The 16,831-nt window shown below is 59.5% G+C and overlaps 1 protein-coding gene across 4 annotated transcripts in view; it reads right to left on the bottom strand.

Moving 5' to 3' along the window:
* Window positions 1-5,129: 5,129 nt before the first annotated feature.
* SFXN5 (sideroflexin 5) overlaps window positions 5,130-16,831 on the bottom strand; it is a 122,661-nt gene continuing 110,959 nt past the window's right edge. For 3 of the 4 annotated variants that reach the window (XM_002709756.6, XM_017340676.4, XM_089327545.1), the window contains one exon: window positions 5,130-8,070. In XM_002709756.6, coding sequence (XP_002709802.1) covers window positions 7,993-8,070 — 78 coding nt within the window. In that variant the 3' untranslated portion in view covers window positions 5,130-7,992. The remainder of the gene's footprint in view (window positions 8,071-16,831) is intronic. The other variant, XM_051837500.3, reaches the window with a different exon arrangement.

The following is a 16,831-nucleotide window of genomic DNA, read 5'->3' as shown; positions in this document are numbered from 1 at the left end:
GACTCATGTTCTGGGGAGCAGGTGCACACACAGAAGACTGAGGTGAGAATAGGCATCCTTTGACCCCTGTTGGGGCAGAGGAAGGGTGAGCAGGGTCCCCCCAAGATGCTGTCGCTCTTGGTGGGGGAGGGGATCAGGAAGACCACAGCAGAGCACCCCCTCGCATCCAGAGAAAGTGCTGGAAGGGACCCAAGGGAACCTGCCAATCTTCCTGGGCCAGGCCCGAGAGGGGGTGGGCTTGGGAGTCCCTGCTGCAGTCCCATCCATCCCCCATGTTGTGCCTCTCCCCGCAGACGGTAAATATTGGTGTTGTGACTTCATTAATAAAGGCTTCTGTGAGCCTGAAAAACATGGAATCAGGATGAACTATTTTCTGAGCTGCGGGCTTGCCAGGTTTGCTAATTTGGGAGTTTTTGGGCCCTCTCCAGGGAACAAACCAAAGTCTCTCTCGAAGAGACGCAGATGCAGCCGAGAAGGGGAGAAGATGAGGACTGTTCTCCCTTCCCTCCCGAGGGCTCCTCCCACCCGCAGAGCAGTGTCCTGCCCCGGGGGCAGCGGAGCGGATCCCGCCTGCTGCTGGCCTCCGCGGGAGCAGTGTCCAGACTCCAGGCCGGCCGGCCGCAGCGAGCCAGGGTCAGCTGCTCGCCCCCAACTGGGCTGTGCCCGGGCCCTGCAGGCTCAAATGGGCTGCGGAATCAAGAACACCTGTGAGGACAGCGAGTGGCTCCAGGGCAGGCAGCCCAGGGAGCTCGGAGCTCTCAAAGCCAAGTCAGTTCAGGGGTGGGTCTTCGCACATACACATCCTCTCATCCGTAGAATGTTCCATGCTCATTCCCCAGGGCCTTGGAGCAGCGTGGCCAGTGTGCTGTTAGCATCTCTGCTTCTTGGCGCTGCCTCCTCCCCAAAGGTGCTGTGATTGCATCCCAATGGGCGAGAGCTGCAGGTGAACTGGGCTCTGCCCAGGCAGGAGCCAGCAGGGGCCCAGAGGCCTCTCCTGGAGCCCCTGCCCCAGGGCAGGCGTGCAGGGGGTGGAGAGGGGAGGGGAAAGCAGACCCCGCCAGCTTTCCTGTCAGACAGGGCTGCCAAGGCAGAGCCAGACATGGGGAACAGGTCTAACCAATTACCCGAGCGCCCCATCTGCCGTCTGGGGCGCGTGTGAGGGTGAGTGCCTGCGAGGGTGCGGGAGCGTCTGGGAAGGCTGTGGGCAGGCATGTAACTGCAGGGATGGCTGTGGGTGTGCATGCGTGCTGCAGGTGTGAAGTATGTGGCTCCCAGCCCCCTCGGGCCCCCTCATTTGTCAAAGACTGTGCCTACCAGCTGTGGGACAGCCCACCCAACATCCCACCTACTCTCAGGACTCCCAGGGCCAGAAGTGGTCCCTCCCTCAGCGCCACATTCGGATGTCCTTTTGTATCAGACTGCAAATGCTCCCCACTTGCCCGCTCACTCTTCCCCCTGCATCAGCCAACTTGCCCGTGGTGCACCTGCTGGACAGCAACGCGAGCCTGCTTGAACCCATTTCTCCGTCTCCCATTGTAGTTGAGTCCATGCGGGCATTAGATGAGCGTGTGGGCTAGCACCCCTCCACATCCACCCTCACACCCCACAGGAGAGGTCTCAGATGGCCACCCGTCCCCCCACACCTCTCCTCCTGTAACTTCACCTCCATCTTCAGATAAACCCAACTCACACTCTCCTCCACGCCTCCGAGTTTCCTGCTGGTGCTCCCAGGGGCGGAAGCCAGACAGCAGCTCTATATGGAGTCTGCCTCCAGGCAGAGAGCAGGTGGATGGAGTGCAGGGGGCTTTTGCACCCAGCCCATCCTCTACCCTGCCTCCTGTTACCATCTGAGACCCTTCTCTCCTAACCCAGTAGGAGCCCCCGACCTGGCCCCCAGATTCTACCTGCCCCAGAGCACACAGGCTCTCCTTTCTTTTTGAAAAATTTATTTGAGAAGCCGGCGCCACGACTCAACAGGCTAATCCTCCACCTAGCAGCGCCGGCACACCGGGTTCTAGTCCCGGTCGGGGCGCCAGATTCTGTCCCGGTTGCCCCTCTTCCAGGCAAGCTCTCTGCTGTGGCCAGGGAGGGCAGTGCTTGGGCCCTGCACCCCATGGGAGACCAGGATAAGCACCTGGCTCCTGCCTTCGGATCGGCGCGGTGCGCTGGCCGTGGCGGCCATTGGAGGGTGAACCAACAGCAAAGGAAGACCTTTCTCTCTGTCTCTCTCTCTCACTGTCCACTCTGCCTGTCAAAAAAAAGAAAAATTTATTTGAGAGAGACAGAGAGTTTATCTTCCATCTGCTGGTTCACTCCCCAAATGGCCACAAGGGCTGGAGCTGGGCCAATCCGAAGCCAGGAGCCTGGAACTCCAACTGGGTCTCCCGCGTGGATGCAGGGGCCCAAGCACTTGGGTATCCTCTGCTGCTCTCCCAGGTGAATTAGCAGGGAGCTGGGTTCGAAGTGGAGTAGCTGGGGTTCCAGTCAGTTCTAGTCAGGTATGGGATCCTGGCGTCCCCAGCACGCGGTGAGTTAACACACGGTGCCGAAACACTGGCCCCTTAGTAATCTCTTTAAAGGACCTGGCTCCAAATGCAGCCACACTCTGAGGTACTGGGGGTTGTGACTTCAACATGTGAGTTTTGGGAAGACAGCTCAGCCGGTGGCAACTGCTGGGGCGGAGCTTCCTTGGTGGCCTCCTATCTCATCCCAAGCCTCCCAGGCGGGGCCCCTAGCAGACCCTCCCCGGTCTTCTTACCTACACGTTCTCCCCGGCGTGGTCCATTGGCTTCTCTCCTTCAGAGGATGGCACGCATGCAGGTCGACATAGCCCAGCGTCTGCCTGTCTCTGCGCATGCCCGCCCTAGCGTCCGCCCACGTCTCGTGGGCTACCATGCCTGTAAACAGAACGCCCCTTCCTGCAGATCTGCGCTCCGCCCTCTTCTCAGCTGCTCCAGGTGGGGCCCTGGGGTCCCCACGGACACGGCTCTGCCACACCCGCCACAGGAACACGGAGAGTTGAGTAGTCCTGCGTCTATTCCCCTCTCTCCACGCAGGCCCGGGCCTCATCCTCCCCACCCTGACTTGCCCTCACCTGTAGTCAGATGAGACCACGCCCCACTTCCTGCCACCAGGGCTCCAGCTGTCCTGGGTCGGAAGCAGGGTCTTGCTCGCTGCTCTCAACAACACTGAGCTGCCCTCGGCTAGGCTGCCCTCGGCTCGGCCCGGGTCTCCCCGCCTCTCTGCCCTGCCTACAGAGAAGCAGCAGGGCCAGGTGGCCCCTCGCGTCCTCCCAGGTGGCCCCTCGCGTCCTCCCGGGACTTTACAAGTGCTGCTATCCACCGCCTGCCCACCCCCTCCTTTCCCTTTCCGCTCTCTCCTTTCCCACTCTCCACCGTCCAAAAGAGCCCAGGAACTGGGTTGGAACACTGCAGTCTTTGAAAAATTTTTTAATTTTTTAAAATTTTATTTGAAAGGGAGAGAGAGCTTTTCCATCCACTGGTTCATTCCCCAAATACCTGTAACAGCCAGGGCCTGGTCAGGCCAAAGCCAGGAGCCTGGAACTCCCCCACCCTGGGTGGCAGGGACCGAAGTACCTGGGCCATTACCTGCTGGCTCCATGGTGCCTTTTAGTAGAAGTTATTAGTAGAGGTGGAGTAGCCAGGACTCAAACCAGGTACTCTGATGTGGGATAAGGGTGCCCCAAGCAGCAAGTTAACTGCTGGGCCATGTGCCCACACCAAGTCCCAGGTTTGCTGTGGTTGAGGGAGGCAGGCTCTGGCCTTAGACAAGGCTGTTAACAGTAGCCTTGGTAAGGGGGATGGAGGGGACCCTTCCCAGCACCTGCCCTGAGAGATGACTGGTACTGCAGGAAGGGTGGGCCTGTGGGGAAAGGATTGAGGGACATGGTGGTGACATTCCCATCTGGGGATGGGTGCGATGGCCGGAGCAGCAGCAGCTGTAGGGGAATGGGTGAGGCCAGATCCCTGGGTCCTGGGAAAGGGTCATCCACTGCTGCTGTCCTCCTAGAGCCTTCTGACTCCTCCCACCACCCCTGAGTAGGAGGAGGGAGGCCCTAAGGGCCAGGTGGTAGGGCTGGGGGGCAGGGGAGGCCGCATTCCTGGAGTGTTAATGATCTTTCTTGGCTGGGCAGGAGCTGAGCCCCCAAACTAGCTAAAAACAACAAACAGCTCCCAGGAGGGATTTGTGTCTGTTCTGAGAGTCAAGGATTTCCGTCCGGATGGGGGCTGTGGCCAGTGGGGCTCTTAAGCAAAGAAATTCCCCAGAGACCAGAAGCCCCCTGACCTAGAGGAAGCACTTTGAGAACAGACCCCTCCCCCACCCTCTCCCTCCTCCCACTCTCCTAGGGCAGCCCAGCACTCCCCCCACCCCACCCCACACACACCTGGGAGGTTAGAGAGAAGGGTCTGGCGCCTTCCCCATCTTCACAGCAGCCCAGTGGGGATGCTGTGGTTGACATTCTGCAAAGCAGGGCACTGAGGCTCGGCTGGAGAAGTGCCCAGCACAGAGCAGTCACTCAACAGACATGGGTGGATAAAGGAGGGGGCTGGCTGGGGCCAGAACCGGGCTTGCCCGACCCCGACAGCTCTTCTCTGCTATATACACTCCTGCAGGCCTGGAAAGACACTTGGAGGACCCAGAGAAGAGGTCACACCTCCCTCCCTCCCTCCCTGGGAACTCTGGGGCCTGCTGGGAAGAGAAGGAGCCAGGACAATCAGGAGGTGGTGGGGTCCTCGCCCCCACGGGGACCATCCCGGAGCTAGGGTGCAGCAACATTCCCAGGGCTGGTGCCATGCCTGCTGCACACAGCACTTTCTGCTTGGCCCAAACCTTCACTGCCGGCCCCAGGGGTCAGCAGCAGCCCCTCCCACTGGAGATAAGCCACGTGGGAATCTACTACAATTCCTTATTCACTCAGGTTCCTCGGGAAAGGGGCCTCCCTCTGCCCAGCCTGCTGCCCTCACACGGCCTCACCCGCCTCTCTGCCCTTCCTCTGGGCACCCCAGCTGGCCTGACCCGCCCTGGAGCCGCTCTCCCCCCAAGCCCTCAGGCAGTCCTTTGCTTTTCCTCCCACTCCCACCCACAAGTCACAGAGCCACACCTGGTGCTTCCAATCCATCATTTATTGCCCACAGCTCATTAGTACTTCATAGTTCACACAATGAAGAGATTTTCTGAGAAGGTTAAAAAGACACTGCAAAGTCCCCTGGGTGTGGCCGGGGCCTCACTCCCACCAGCCCCAGGCTGGAGGACCACCGTGGCTCTGTCCATGGACCCTTCTTCCTCCTCTGGAGCCCCTCCCTGCTCCCAGGTCAGGAGAGCCCAGGAAACAAGCTGGCTCCCACTCAGGAAGTGGGAAGGGGCCTGGTGGCCATCTTGACTCGGCAGCCATCTGGACACCGTGGGCTTCCGTCCTGTACCTCCGACTGCCCTCAAGAACGGGAGAGGCATCCGGAGGCTGAGGGAATGTTTCCAGTGACCAGAGTGGGGTCAGGCAGGGACTCCGGGGCTGCAGAACAGTTGCAGGGGTGCCCTGTGCTCTGGCACAGCCAGGCCGGCACCCCCTGACTGTGGGTCCAGTCTCTTCCCATGAGCCAACCTGCCCCCAGTCCTCTCTCCTTTGGCCTCAGTGGAGCGGGTGTGGGTGTTGGCTCAAAGTTCCCCTCCGTGGGGTCTTCCAAAGCCAGGTCAGGGCTCGGCAGCCGGGCCTGCTGTCCCTCTGTCACCACCCCCACCCCTTGCCGCTGCACCCCCCTCTCCCTGTGGAGCAACCCCCTTAGTCCACTTGGAATTGCATTTGGGAGCCTGAGGGAAGTCAACCAGAGACAAAGCAACAAGGATAGCAGATTCTGCAGCCACACGGGGGGGTGGGTGGAGCAGCCAGCACAGAGGGGAGCAGGACAGGCCCCATCTCTTCGAGGGCTCTGGAGGGGGCAGGGTAGGGATGGGGCGGGCAGTTTTGGTCCCAAGATAAAGTGCACAAGAACAAGACCCTATGACAGATGTGGGCAGGGTGAGCCTGAACTAAGCTTTGCCACAGAGGCCCCAGACATGGCCAGCCTGCAGTCCAGGCCAGGAGAACAGCACTGCCCAGCAGTCACGGGCACTCACATTATGGTGGGACTGGCTCAAAATGACCCACCCCTCTCATGCTGCACCCCCTCAGCCTGGCTGCTTTGTCCCCCATGCTGTTCTATGCTTTCTCCCCTTCTTGATGAGTTGGGGGGGGGGGCCTTGAGGAGAGGGGTGGGCTCGCAGGGCAGCACCCAGCAGAGCCAGCTGGCCGGCACAGGAGCTGGCTGAGAGACAAAGGCCCCAGGGCTTCCAGTGGGTGCATGGTGTCAACACCGTGGCCGACCCACGTCACAACTCCTCCAGCCCTAAGATGTTGAGCGGCTCCGTGGCCATGCCCTTGCTGCCCTGCACAGGCTTTCCATGGCCCAGATCCTGCCCACTGCGGCATCACCAGGGGAGGGAGGCCCAGGGGCTGCACGTCAAAGCCTTCCTTCCAATTGGAGGCAAGATAGGAGTGCGCCAAGGCCAATGCCTCCCCTCATTGGTGCCTTTCAGATGAGGGTCACACTGCTCACACTGCTCACCCTGACCCTGGCCTGCAGATGGGAAGGAGATGGGAGCTGGACTGGGGGCCTCTGAGCCCGCAGGGGTAAGAGGCGGTTTGCAGGTATGGCCCAGGCTACCTCTTCTTCCACACTGCAAAGTGTTTGATGAAGGTCAAGTACTCCTGGGACGTGGGGTCACAGGATCTGAGGCCAACTTCTGGCCATGTCCAAAGGGGCCTACCGTTTCCCCACTGAAGGATGGAGCAGCTTTCCCAGGGTGTCCGGTGTCTGCACTGAAGGTGTGCTGGGATGGCCAGCATCCGGGCAGGGCAGGCAAAGGTGAGGTCCAGCTGCAAGAGCTGATGGGAACCCCTGGATCCAGGCCTGCAGTTCCAGAGTAGAGGCTCCCAGAAGAACAGAACTTGTCTAAGGTCCCACAGTCTGCTAGACCCCGGGTCTGCTGCTCCTGGTTGGTGCTGCCTCTCAGACAGGTTCCTAGAGGTCCAGCCCTGGCACTGCCAAGCATGAGACCCTCTTGGAAGGGGTACAATATGGCAGGCAGTCTCAGCCCCAACGCCCAGCCTCCAGCAGCCAGGTGCCTGGAAAAAGGCTTTTCCCACCGAGACCAAGGGCAGGCCCACAGGTCCTGCCAGGCATTACTCCTTCTTGGGTGCTCCCTGCCTGGATCTGGGGACATCTCAGGAGTCTTCGGAGTTCTACAGAGGGTGACCCCGGCCAGCCCCACTGTCACTGGGCTTCACTCGAAGGAACTTGTTCTGCAGCTGTTGCAGGCATGGGGCTGGCCACATTCACAGTCAACTGCCCATGGAATTTCCCAGAGGCCTCCAGGGCTCCTTGATTCTCTGGGCCATTTCCTGAGGACCTCAACTATGGCTAGTTCATCCTGTGGGGTGCAGACCACCACCTTCCCCTCCCTACTCCAGCACAGAGAACCATCCCGCCCAGGCACTGTCATATCCTACACCTACCACACCAGCTAGCAAGTGAACCCCGCTCCCAGGCCCACTCCGCCTCCTACCACCTGTGCATCTGCCACTCTGGTCAGTTGCAACCAAGGCTCAGACTTGATTCTGATACAAAAGAAAAATAAAAAAGAAACCAAAGTATAAAAGGATCCTAAATCTACCCCATGGCACGTGACAGTTTTTCAGCTTCACAGATATTGTGCTGAATGGAGTTTTAGCAACCCCACTTAAGGCCCAGAAATGCACTTGATTCTTCTGTATAGGACATGTGTCAGGATTCCTCTCCCCTAAGTTAATATGTGAATGGATTAGTCTCCCTACACTGTGGCTTCAGTGCACCGCCGGGGGTCCAGGCCCTCCCTGCAGGCGCGGCCCCCACCTCCCTGGCCTGGACCACACTCAGTCCCCAGGCCGGCAGGCACCACTCACAGCCCCTTGTTGTACACCACTGTCTGGCTGCTCGTGGCGCGGGCGATCTCAGGCTCTAGTTGGGACGTCTCAATCTGAGGAGAGAGAACAGACAGAAGTGACGGGAGTGGGAAGGGAACCGGGGAAGCTGGGGACAGCAGTCAGGGCGACTGCCTTCTCCTCTCCCACCCTGGGGCTCACGTGCTCTGACAGTGTGTCCCTGTGGCTGATTATCCCACACACTGGCCTCTGAGCTCTGCAAACCCCTCATCTCCTACCACCTTGTCCCCCACCCTGGGCCACTCCCCGGGCCTGGATGCCACCCAGGCTCCTTACATTGAACCCCTCTTGGACCCTACAGTACCCTAAACTTTTAGCACCCTGCTCCTGTCTGGCAGGGTGCATGGTGGATTCATGAGATCCAGGTCCACTGAGATCTGAGATCCCAGACTCCCTACCTCCCAGCCTTCACATCCTCCCCTCCAGCCCAGCCTCCAGGAGCCGTCCCTCCAGCCCTGAACGGTGGAAGCATCTCCACACTTGAACCTGACCACCGTGGACACCACTCAAAATGGACCCTCACAGCAGCTGGCACCCCCATGTTCCTAAGCCACCTGAGAACCTTCTCTGCTCTTCTCAGCCACCCCACTCATCCTGAGCCAGGGAGCTTCAGGGAAAAAACAGAAGGCATCGGGCCGGGGAAGGTGCCCTCCACGGCCCCTCCTCAAACCCACAGCAGACCCGTGTCTGCCCCCAGCAGCTGTTCCTCCCCTGCAGAGGCACCTGCCCACTTGGTCCTACCCACTCTGCGCACTCAGGGAGCCCATGTGGGCCTGGCCCATCTCCTTCCCACCACGGCCGCCTCCTGCCTCCCAGCGCAGCCACACACACACTGAGAACCCTGCTCCAGCTCCTGCTGCTCTCTCTCCTCCCCGGGCCCGTATTTCTTTAGAGAACCATCGGCCTCCTCACCTCCCACTGACTTTTCATCCTGCAGCAAATCTGGCTTCTGTTCCCACCATACGCCACCAAAATCTTTCTCTCCGAGGTCACTGCCATCCCCCATCCCACAACATCCCCTGGATGCCTCTCTGAGTCCTTGGGGTCCCCCGTCTGAGGCATCCCCAGCCACCATTCTCCCTCGCACCTCAGACCCACTGCTGACTGCCTGCTAGACCTGCCTATGACCTTCTCCCAGGCCCTTGAACTCAACCTGTCTGAAAATGGAAGTGAATGCGTCATCTCCCCAGGCCCCGACTTCAGGAATGGCACTCCCTGCAGTGCTGCTCTGGCCAGAGACCCCGGAGCTGCCTTGCCTCCTGCTTCCTACTTTCCTCGCAGGATCTCCTCCCTGAAGTCCGTCCCCTACCACAGCCAGTGCCAATCCCCTCAACCGCAAGTCTGGCCACACCTCTCCGCTCTATCACGTGGCTCAGGGCCTTGGCCAAGTCCGGACACTTGCCCCTCTTCCCCCGTACTGGAGACAGGGGGCCCACGAAGCTGCTTTGGTTCCGCAGACTCAACTTGTTTATTCCTTCCTGGCCCCCCCACTGAAGTCTGTTCCAGAGACCCCCCCTCTCACTTCCACCTCTGCCCCATCTCATTTTCTGTCTTCAGTTCAGCTTTGTGCCTCGGCTTTTGACACCTTTCTGTATCCAGGCTGGAGTGGCCCTGTCTGGCCACTGGGGTCCTTTGTCCTCCATCTCTCCTTGTTAGATGGCAGCCCCTGGGGGCAGTGAACATGCAGGGTGTGCTCCCTGCATCCTCAAAACCTAGCACAGTGCTGGTACACAGCAGGTGCTCCCTAAGTGCTGGATAATTGGGTGGGAAGAAAAAAGGCGTCAGGCACTAGGAGGCTGGGGTTCCCGCTGGAGATGCCCCAGCAACTCAGGTGTTGCTTTGCAGATGTAGGGAGCGAGCCCGCAGGGATGCCTGAGCTCCCAGCCTGAAGTGCGCCCGGATGGAGGGGCTCCCTAGGGAGCTCTGCGCAGTCACCGAAGCCCTTGTAGTTCAGCTCAGTTGAACTTGGTCTTGGGCACCTGCCATATGCCAAGACACGGCCACCCTTGGGAAGTGGGCAGAAGGTAGCACAGCGAGGCCTGGCCTTCGGAGAGCTCAGTCGAAGCCAGGCTGCGTGTGGCAAAGTCCAGACAAGATGCTGTTTGGTGAGGACCGGAGCTGGTGGGCTTGGTGGGGCTCCTGGAGAAGCGGCCCCTCCCCACGTGGTCCCTGGCTCTGGTGCCTGGAGACAGCCAACCAGACACGGGTGGGCTCGGGGTCCAGGCCTCGTCCCCAGCCCTTCTCCTCAGACCACCTTCCCCTCCCCACCCCTCCCAGCCCCCGAGGCCCCTCCGCCCCGCCAGTTCCCCTCGTCCCCATGCTCCCACTGACACAATGCACAGCGCCCACGCTTAAAAATCTAAATGCTTTTGAAAATGTTTAACCTAGTTAGACAAATTAGCAAAAATTTGTGCAAAACAATTTAGGTATTTAAAATATTCAATGTTTTTAAAAAACTGGAAAACTGTTCTTAGCTTTCAGCTGCAAAAACCAACAAAATATAACATCCCAGCAATCTTACCATGAGGTGTAACATAACCCTTCGGGAAAGCTGTTAAACAGCTACTGAGGCATCCTGGGAAATAGCACTTCATTTATTCAAATGCACATATGTCAGGCTTTTACACCATATGTCATTGCAAGCTATTTACAGTAATAATTAAATCTTAATCAACGTTTAACCTCTGTAAAATGTTTGAAGAATCCTAATCACCCTTCAGACTGCACTAATGAAGGAGAAATATATAAACATAAAAGGAAAATGATGCATAGATATCACACTGGAAAGAACAGTAATTGCAAAATTGTATTTCTTTTAAATATAATCAGTAAATGATGTAAAGTAAGCCAAGGAGTATTTTAAGTTAAGACATCTTGGATGTCAGAGGTGTGAGCAGCTAATTTTGTTCTGCTACCCATAACAGATGTAGCATATTTTATTTTAGTGCCATTATTAGCAACTTCCCATGCCGGCTTTCACTGAAGCACTGAGGCCCGCATTGAAATCAGAGATGCTGCTCTCGGCGCTGCGGTGGAGGACACGGCCCAGGGCCACGGCCCACTGTGCCTGCTCCCCAGAGAGCGCGGGCCTGGAGCACGCTGAGGCCGCTCCTTCCAGGCACCCCGGGCTCCCCACCGTGCTGAGGGCAGCAGGTAGGAGGGGAAGCATGGTGGGAGAGGTTGACAGGGAGAAGGCGCCTGGGGGAGGTGGCTGAGGCACTCAGGAACAGGGCCTTGGGGCCAGCGGTGCCGTGCTAGGCTCTCTCTCTCTCCCTTCATCCCATCTGCCCTCGCACCCACAGATGTGTCTGGTGCCAACTCCACACCCCCCACTGGGCACACTGAGGTGGGAAAGAGCAGTCCGTGTCCTTGAGACACTCGACAGCTAGGGGGAGGAGTCCGACATGGAAGGCAGGCGGTTCTAGCACAGTGCCATGGAAACTGGGGAGGGGCTGGGGAGGGTACCATTTATTAATGAAGGAGCAAGGCAGGAAGACTTCTCAGAGGAGGTGCTCCAGGGAGAAAATGGAGTATTCTGATCAGAGAGGGCAGGGCCAGCTTGCTGGGTGAGGGGAAAGGCAAGAGCCGGGGCAGTGTGGGATGGACAAGATATGGAGGCAAGGCTGGGGCAGGCAGGACCTTGTGGGCTACAGGAAGGGGTCATATGCCAAGACACACGGCCCTGAGGGCTCCAGGAGTCCCAGACGGACGCTGAGCACGGGGCCATAACCCAGACTGTCTTAGAAAGGTCTCTGGTGAAGGGGAGTGCGGGGATGGGCCGGGGGGCTGGGGGCACAGCTGTCAGAATCAGAGACACTGCCAGCGGGGGCAGCTGGGAGGGCGCACTGTGGATCCCTCCTGCGGGTGAAATCCACAGGAGCTGATGACCAATCCCTTGTGGGGGGTGAGAGGGAGGTGTTGAGGATGACTGTGCGTTGGGTGACTCCTAATTCTAGCTCAGGAGCGGGAGGCTGCTGCTGCCATTCTCAGAGGCAGGGAATGGGGGTGCGGATGGGAGGCCCACGGGTGGCCATGTCGAATCTGGGGTGCCTGTGGGGTCCCCTGGTGGAGAGGCCCTGGTGGAGGCAGATGGGCCCAGCGTTCTGGAGCTCTGGGTGGGGGAGAGCCCGGGATGTGTGCACACAGCCCAGCTTCAGAGTGGGGGAGCTTGCCCGGGAGAGCAGATGGAGGGGAGGGTGCCAAGGCCTGGGGAACAGGCACATTTGAGGGGTGGGTGAAGGGAACAGGCCCATGATGGTGGCCTCAGGGGACCAGCCCAACGAGCAGAAGCAGTGTCACCTCTGACACTGAGCCACCACGGACACCAGGGAGTGGTCCCACCGAGGGCCAGGGGGCTTGGGTCTTGGCAACTGGATTTTGGTGACCTATGGTCCAGATTCCCCACCCCCACCCATGCTGACCCTGGGTCACAGCCTCTCCCTTCCATCCTGGGCCAAGTCAACTGGCCATTTACTAGGACATCCTTGACCCTGCCACCACATCAGGGTGTTGGGCCAGTGACCTACCTACCATCTTTGGCACGGGACCATGTAGGGGTCCTCACTGGTGGACTCAGCAGCAGGAGGCTGGAGAAAGGACCCCTGAGCTGCCTGTCTGACCAGCGCTGCTGTTCCCCCCTTCCTCCCAGGAATCAAGGGTCTCCTGGGGAAGCCACCTCTCAGGGGTGTTGAGGGCGGAGCTGCCTCGATTCCGCTGCCACCTGCCACCTCTCGCCTCTCGCTGCCCTGACCAGTGCTGTGCTGTCCTCCCGGGTACCCTGCCGCAGTGGCTCATAGGTATGGCTACCGAGAGATGGAAGGAGGTGCCCAGGCTCAGTGAGAGGAGGGGCCAGGGCAGACCAGGGCCTGGGGACAAGGAGGGCAGGCCCTCAGCTGCGACAGCAGCTTTGAGAGGCCTTCTCCAAGGAGAAGGTGATGAGCAAAAGGGAGGCTGGGCAGAGAGAGGGGCGAGCCAGCCCTGGGCTGCCAGCTGGGGCAGTGCAACCAGTGGCCCAGATTCTCATCTGGCAGGCTGCTCCCCAGCCCCCGAGAGCTGCTCAGGTGGGCGTCGGAGCTGGAGGGCGGCAGCACGGGGACCGCTGAGAGAGTGGAGGTTAACAATCAACACCAGGACTGGGGGTGCTAGGAACATGCTGCCCTAGAGAACCCCGCGAGGACTCCCTGCCTCCAGGCAGAACGTGCGCCCTGGCTCCCATAGCTCCATCCAGAGGTGTCCTCACCCGATCCCATGCCACATCAGAGCTCTGGTCCCACCCTCCGGCCCTAGCTCAGGCCCTGCTGACCCCCCCAGGAGATGTCCCCGGCCTCCCCTGAGCACCCCAGGCCCAGCCGGCTCCAGAGCCCCGGAACAGCCCGATGCCCTTCCTTGGTGGCATGGGAAGGGTTAACCTGGAGCTATTTACCTCTGTCTCCCAGCTCGTGGTGGGTGGGGGGGCCAGAGTCAGGAATGCATGTGAGGCCACCTCTGCCTTCACAGCCTTGGGAGCACACACCTGCAGCCGTGGCCAGCGGATAGTTGACATATTTGAACCTGGAGCTGAGGTGCAGAGACATAAACAGGAAACTGGATCCCCCAGCCTGTGCCCCTCTGGCGGGGGCTTTTACCTACTACAAAGAACTTCCTCCTCCCGGTCTTTCTTCTGTGGCTTTCTGCCTCCTTTACAAAGACATGGGGCTGGGGGCGGGGTGTTTGTTGTGACCGTGTGATACAACTCCCAGCCATCTCCTGCCCCTGGCTGGGGTCCAGGACTCTGACTCTGAGGGGCTGCGGGTGGTGGCAGCATTGACACAGGGTCCATGTACCTGGCTGACCTTGTATGTCTGAGGCCTCTGCCAGGCTTGGAACCTACCCGCCCGCCGGGCAGCTCTATCCCACCCTCCTCGCCAGGGCTGGGCAGGCTCACACACACACAGCCAGGCCCCATCTTTGGGCAAGCTCTCCTGAGGGTCCCTGGAGGCCAAGGGCGTTAGGCAGGGGCCAGGGAGCAGTTACAGCCTGAGCCTGGATCCCTGGACACTGTGTCAGGCTTCCGGTTCACAGGCTTTGAGAGGCTACTCCTCTAAGGCTGCCTCCTCCAGGAAGCCTCCTGTGACCTCAAACCAAATGTACTGCTGCTGCCTCTGGTTCCTGGCACTTGTTTCCCTCTCTGTCACATCCCCAGTCATGGGCTGACTCGTTCCTTAACCAGGTGGGAAGACGGTGGCCTCCACCCCTCCCTGTTGTCACTCACAGCAGCTCAGCGTCCCTGGGCCTGTAGGCAGGCGGTCCTCAACACCAGCGACCAGCGATAGCAAATGGAACGGAAGTCCCTCCGTCAAGTGAGGATCCTGTCTCACACTCCCTGCCTCCTGTGTGCCGCGGGTGCCCCCTCTGCATCTTGGAGCTCTGCACTGTTCCTGGGTGCCCTCTGGTGGACCAGTCTCAGAATCATTCTCTGTCCTCTGGATTCGCAGCCTGGAGGCCTCAGTTTCCCTATACGTACAGTGGGAAGATTTTTCTTCCTCTGGGACTGGGACGAAGATAATATCAAGAAATGGATAGGAGAGCTCCATGGAGGCCTGGAAAGCCCAGGCTCGTCCCGCTGGCCTGTGTCCTGCTCTCAGCTCACTGGGCCGAGCCACGCTTATTCTCACACTTTGTACCTATCGATGCCTTTAATACTCTCCACGGAAGCTTGCGCAACCAAACCCCTCTCTCCCTGACCTAAATTCAGCGAGTTGTTCTAGAAGATCCCAGGAGGGGGAAGCAGAAGGGACGGGCTGGGAGGTGGCCCTGCTGAGGCCTGCTGTCCGGGCCTGTGTGCACACTTGTGCATGTGCGCTTGTGGGCCCGTGTGCATGTGCGGGCTTGGGGTGGGGGTGTGGGGAACAGGCAACATGACAGGTGGCGTTGGCGTTCCTGGGCTCTGAGTGGCTTTGCCATTCCCATCCATCCCTCCTGGGGGGTCCTATGGGCGAACTCCAAGAAAGCAGCGGGCGGGGAGGCGGCAGATTTCTGATGGCAAAAATAGCCCACTTTGGAGTTCAGTAGGGACTGATGAAACCGGTAAAGGAGAAAAACCCCAAACAAACATCCGTGAGTAAAGTAGGAGATGGATCTGGGCCTGGAGGGGAGGACGCCCCTGCTTCTGGCCACAGTGGACACTGCTGTGGCCTCAGGAGGGACACAATGACCCCTGGACATTATTTCTGCTTCACATCAGCCCTGGGGAAGTGGGACAAGCAGAAACCAACAAAGCCAAGGTGATGAGCCATGCTCCGTATTATGGTAGAAAAAGGGTGCCAGTTCTCACTCACCATGTGTGGCAAGGTACAGAAAGGGCTGTTGTCCCAGGGGGATAATGGGACCTAGAAGACCAGTCTACACGGGGAGGGGTGCACATCAGAGAGGACTGCCTGGAGGAAGAGTCACTTCTAGAATAGCTTGAATGTGGTCCAAGCTTACTTCTAACCCTTCTCCATTCTCGGATGGGAGTTCTAAAATGTCTGTGAGGAAGAGAGATCACTGCGGGGCACGTGTGCTTCCCAGGGTCATAGCTGCCTCGCTGAGCTGGTTCATCAGAACCACCATTTTCCTCAGGGCTGGTGAGGGGTAGAGGCACACAGTGGAGGTTCCGGCAGCTTCGGGGGTACCCACATTCCTCTGCCTTACAGGTGTCTCTCTTTGTTTACTAATTCTGACCACAGCAAAGAGAACAGGGAGGAGTGGGGGTGAGGAGTGAGAAGGGGGAGGCTGTGCTGGACCCCAGTGAGGGAGGTCCCTAAGAGCCCCACTCTGGGGCCAGGGTGAGCCCCGCCTGGGACCCCCCAGAGCTGGGGGGGGGCAGGCTCAGAGCAGGAAGCCCCAGGGGCTCTCAGGGTGTCTTTTCTTCCATTCAAGGTGTTTGGGGAGGGGAAGGTCAAAGGCCAGGGGCCGACAGGGCAAACAGGCTGGACAGGAAACAAGCCCAGGACATGAAGCTGACTCCTTGCCCCATGGCCACGTCAACAGCTGGGGCAAGGGAGAGCAGCGCCCCCTTCTGGCCGCCAGCCCCTGCAGCGGCAGCCCCGCCCAGGGCACTGCCCAAGCCCTTCTGTCTGCCAGCTGCTGGGAGGGTCCCGGGGACTACAGGACAGGCAAAGGCCCTGCCCAGTCAACCCCTGGCACCATTCACGAGCCAGGCCTGGCCCCGCAGACAGCTCTCTGGACTCCACGAGCAGGGTCCTGGCTTGTGTCTACACTTCCAGAATCCTCCTGGGCCGAGCCAGGTAGAAACCCGGTTCCAACTCCTCGCTTGACAGCTGGGGAAACCGAGGCCTGTGAGGTTGAGTCCTAGTCCTAGGAGGAGCTGAGGCTGAGGGTGGAGGGCAGGCCTGGGGGACGTGGGGTGACCCGCCAGCCCCCAGCCCACCTGGCGGCAGGACTAAGCCCCCTCTGCCCCTGCTCCCCAGGCCTCCCTCGTCCCCAGACAGGCCCCGCCTTCTTCTGTGGACACATTTCAGCCTCACCAAATCAGCTAATTATTGACAGTTGGTGAAGAGGAGATTTCACTTTTTCCTCCTGTTAAACTGCTCCTAATTAGTTCCCTGTCACCACGCTGGCTCGCCCGCCCGCCGCCGCCCGTTCACAGTGCCTCATTAACCTTTTGCTCCTCTCCTGCCGCCTGCCAACGAGATGAAGACAAAAACAGATTGTCGAACAATGGCTCCGGCTTGTGCGTGCAGCCCTGTCCCCCCGGCCCCCGAGCTCCTGGGGGAACAGTGGGGGACAGACAGGGGACGGGGCGGGGGGGGGGGG

Source organism: Oryctolagus cuniculus, chromosome 2 (genome assembly GCF_051225735.1).
Source record: "Oryctolagus cuniculus isolate XC-2025 breed Fujian yellow rabbit chromosome 2, ASM5122573v1, whole genome shotgun sequence".
Taxonomy (NCBI): Eukaryota; Metazoa; Chordata; class Mammalia; order Lagomorpha; family Leporidae; genus Oryctolagus; species Oryctolagus cuniculus.
The sequence above is the reverse complement of the archived record's forward strand: the minus strand, read 5'-3'. Positions and strand labels throughout refer to the sequence as shown.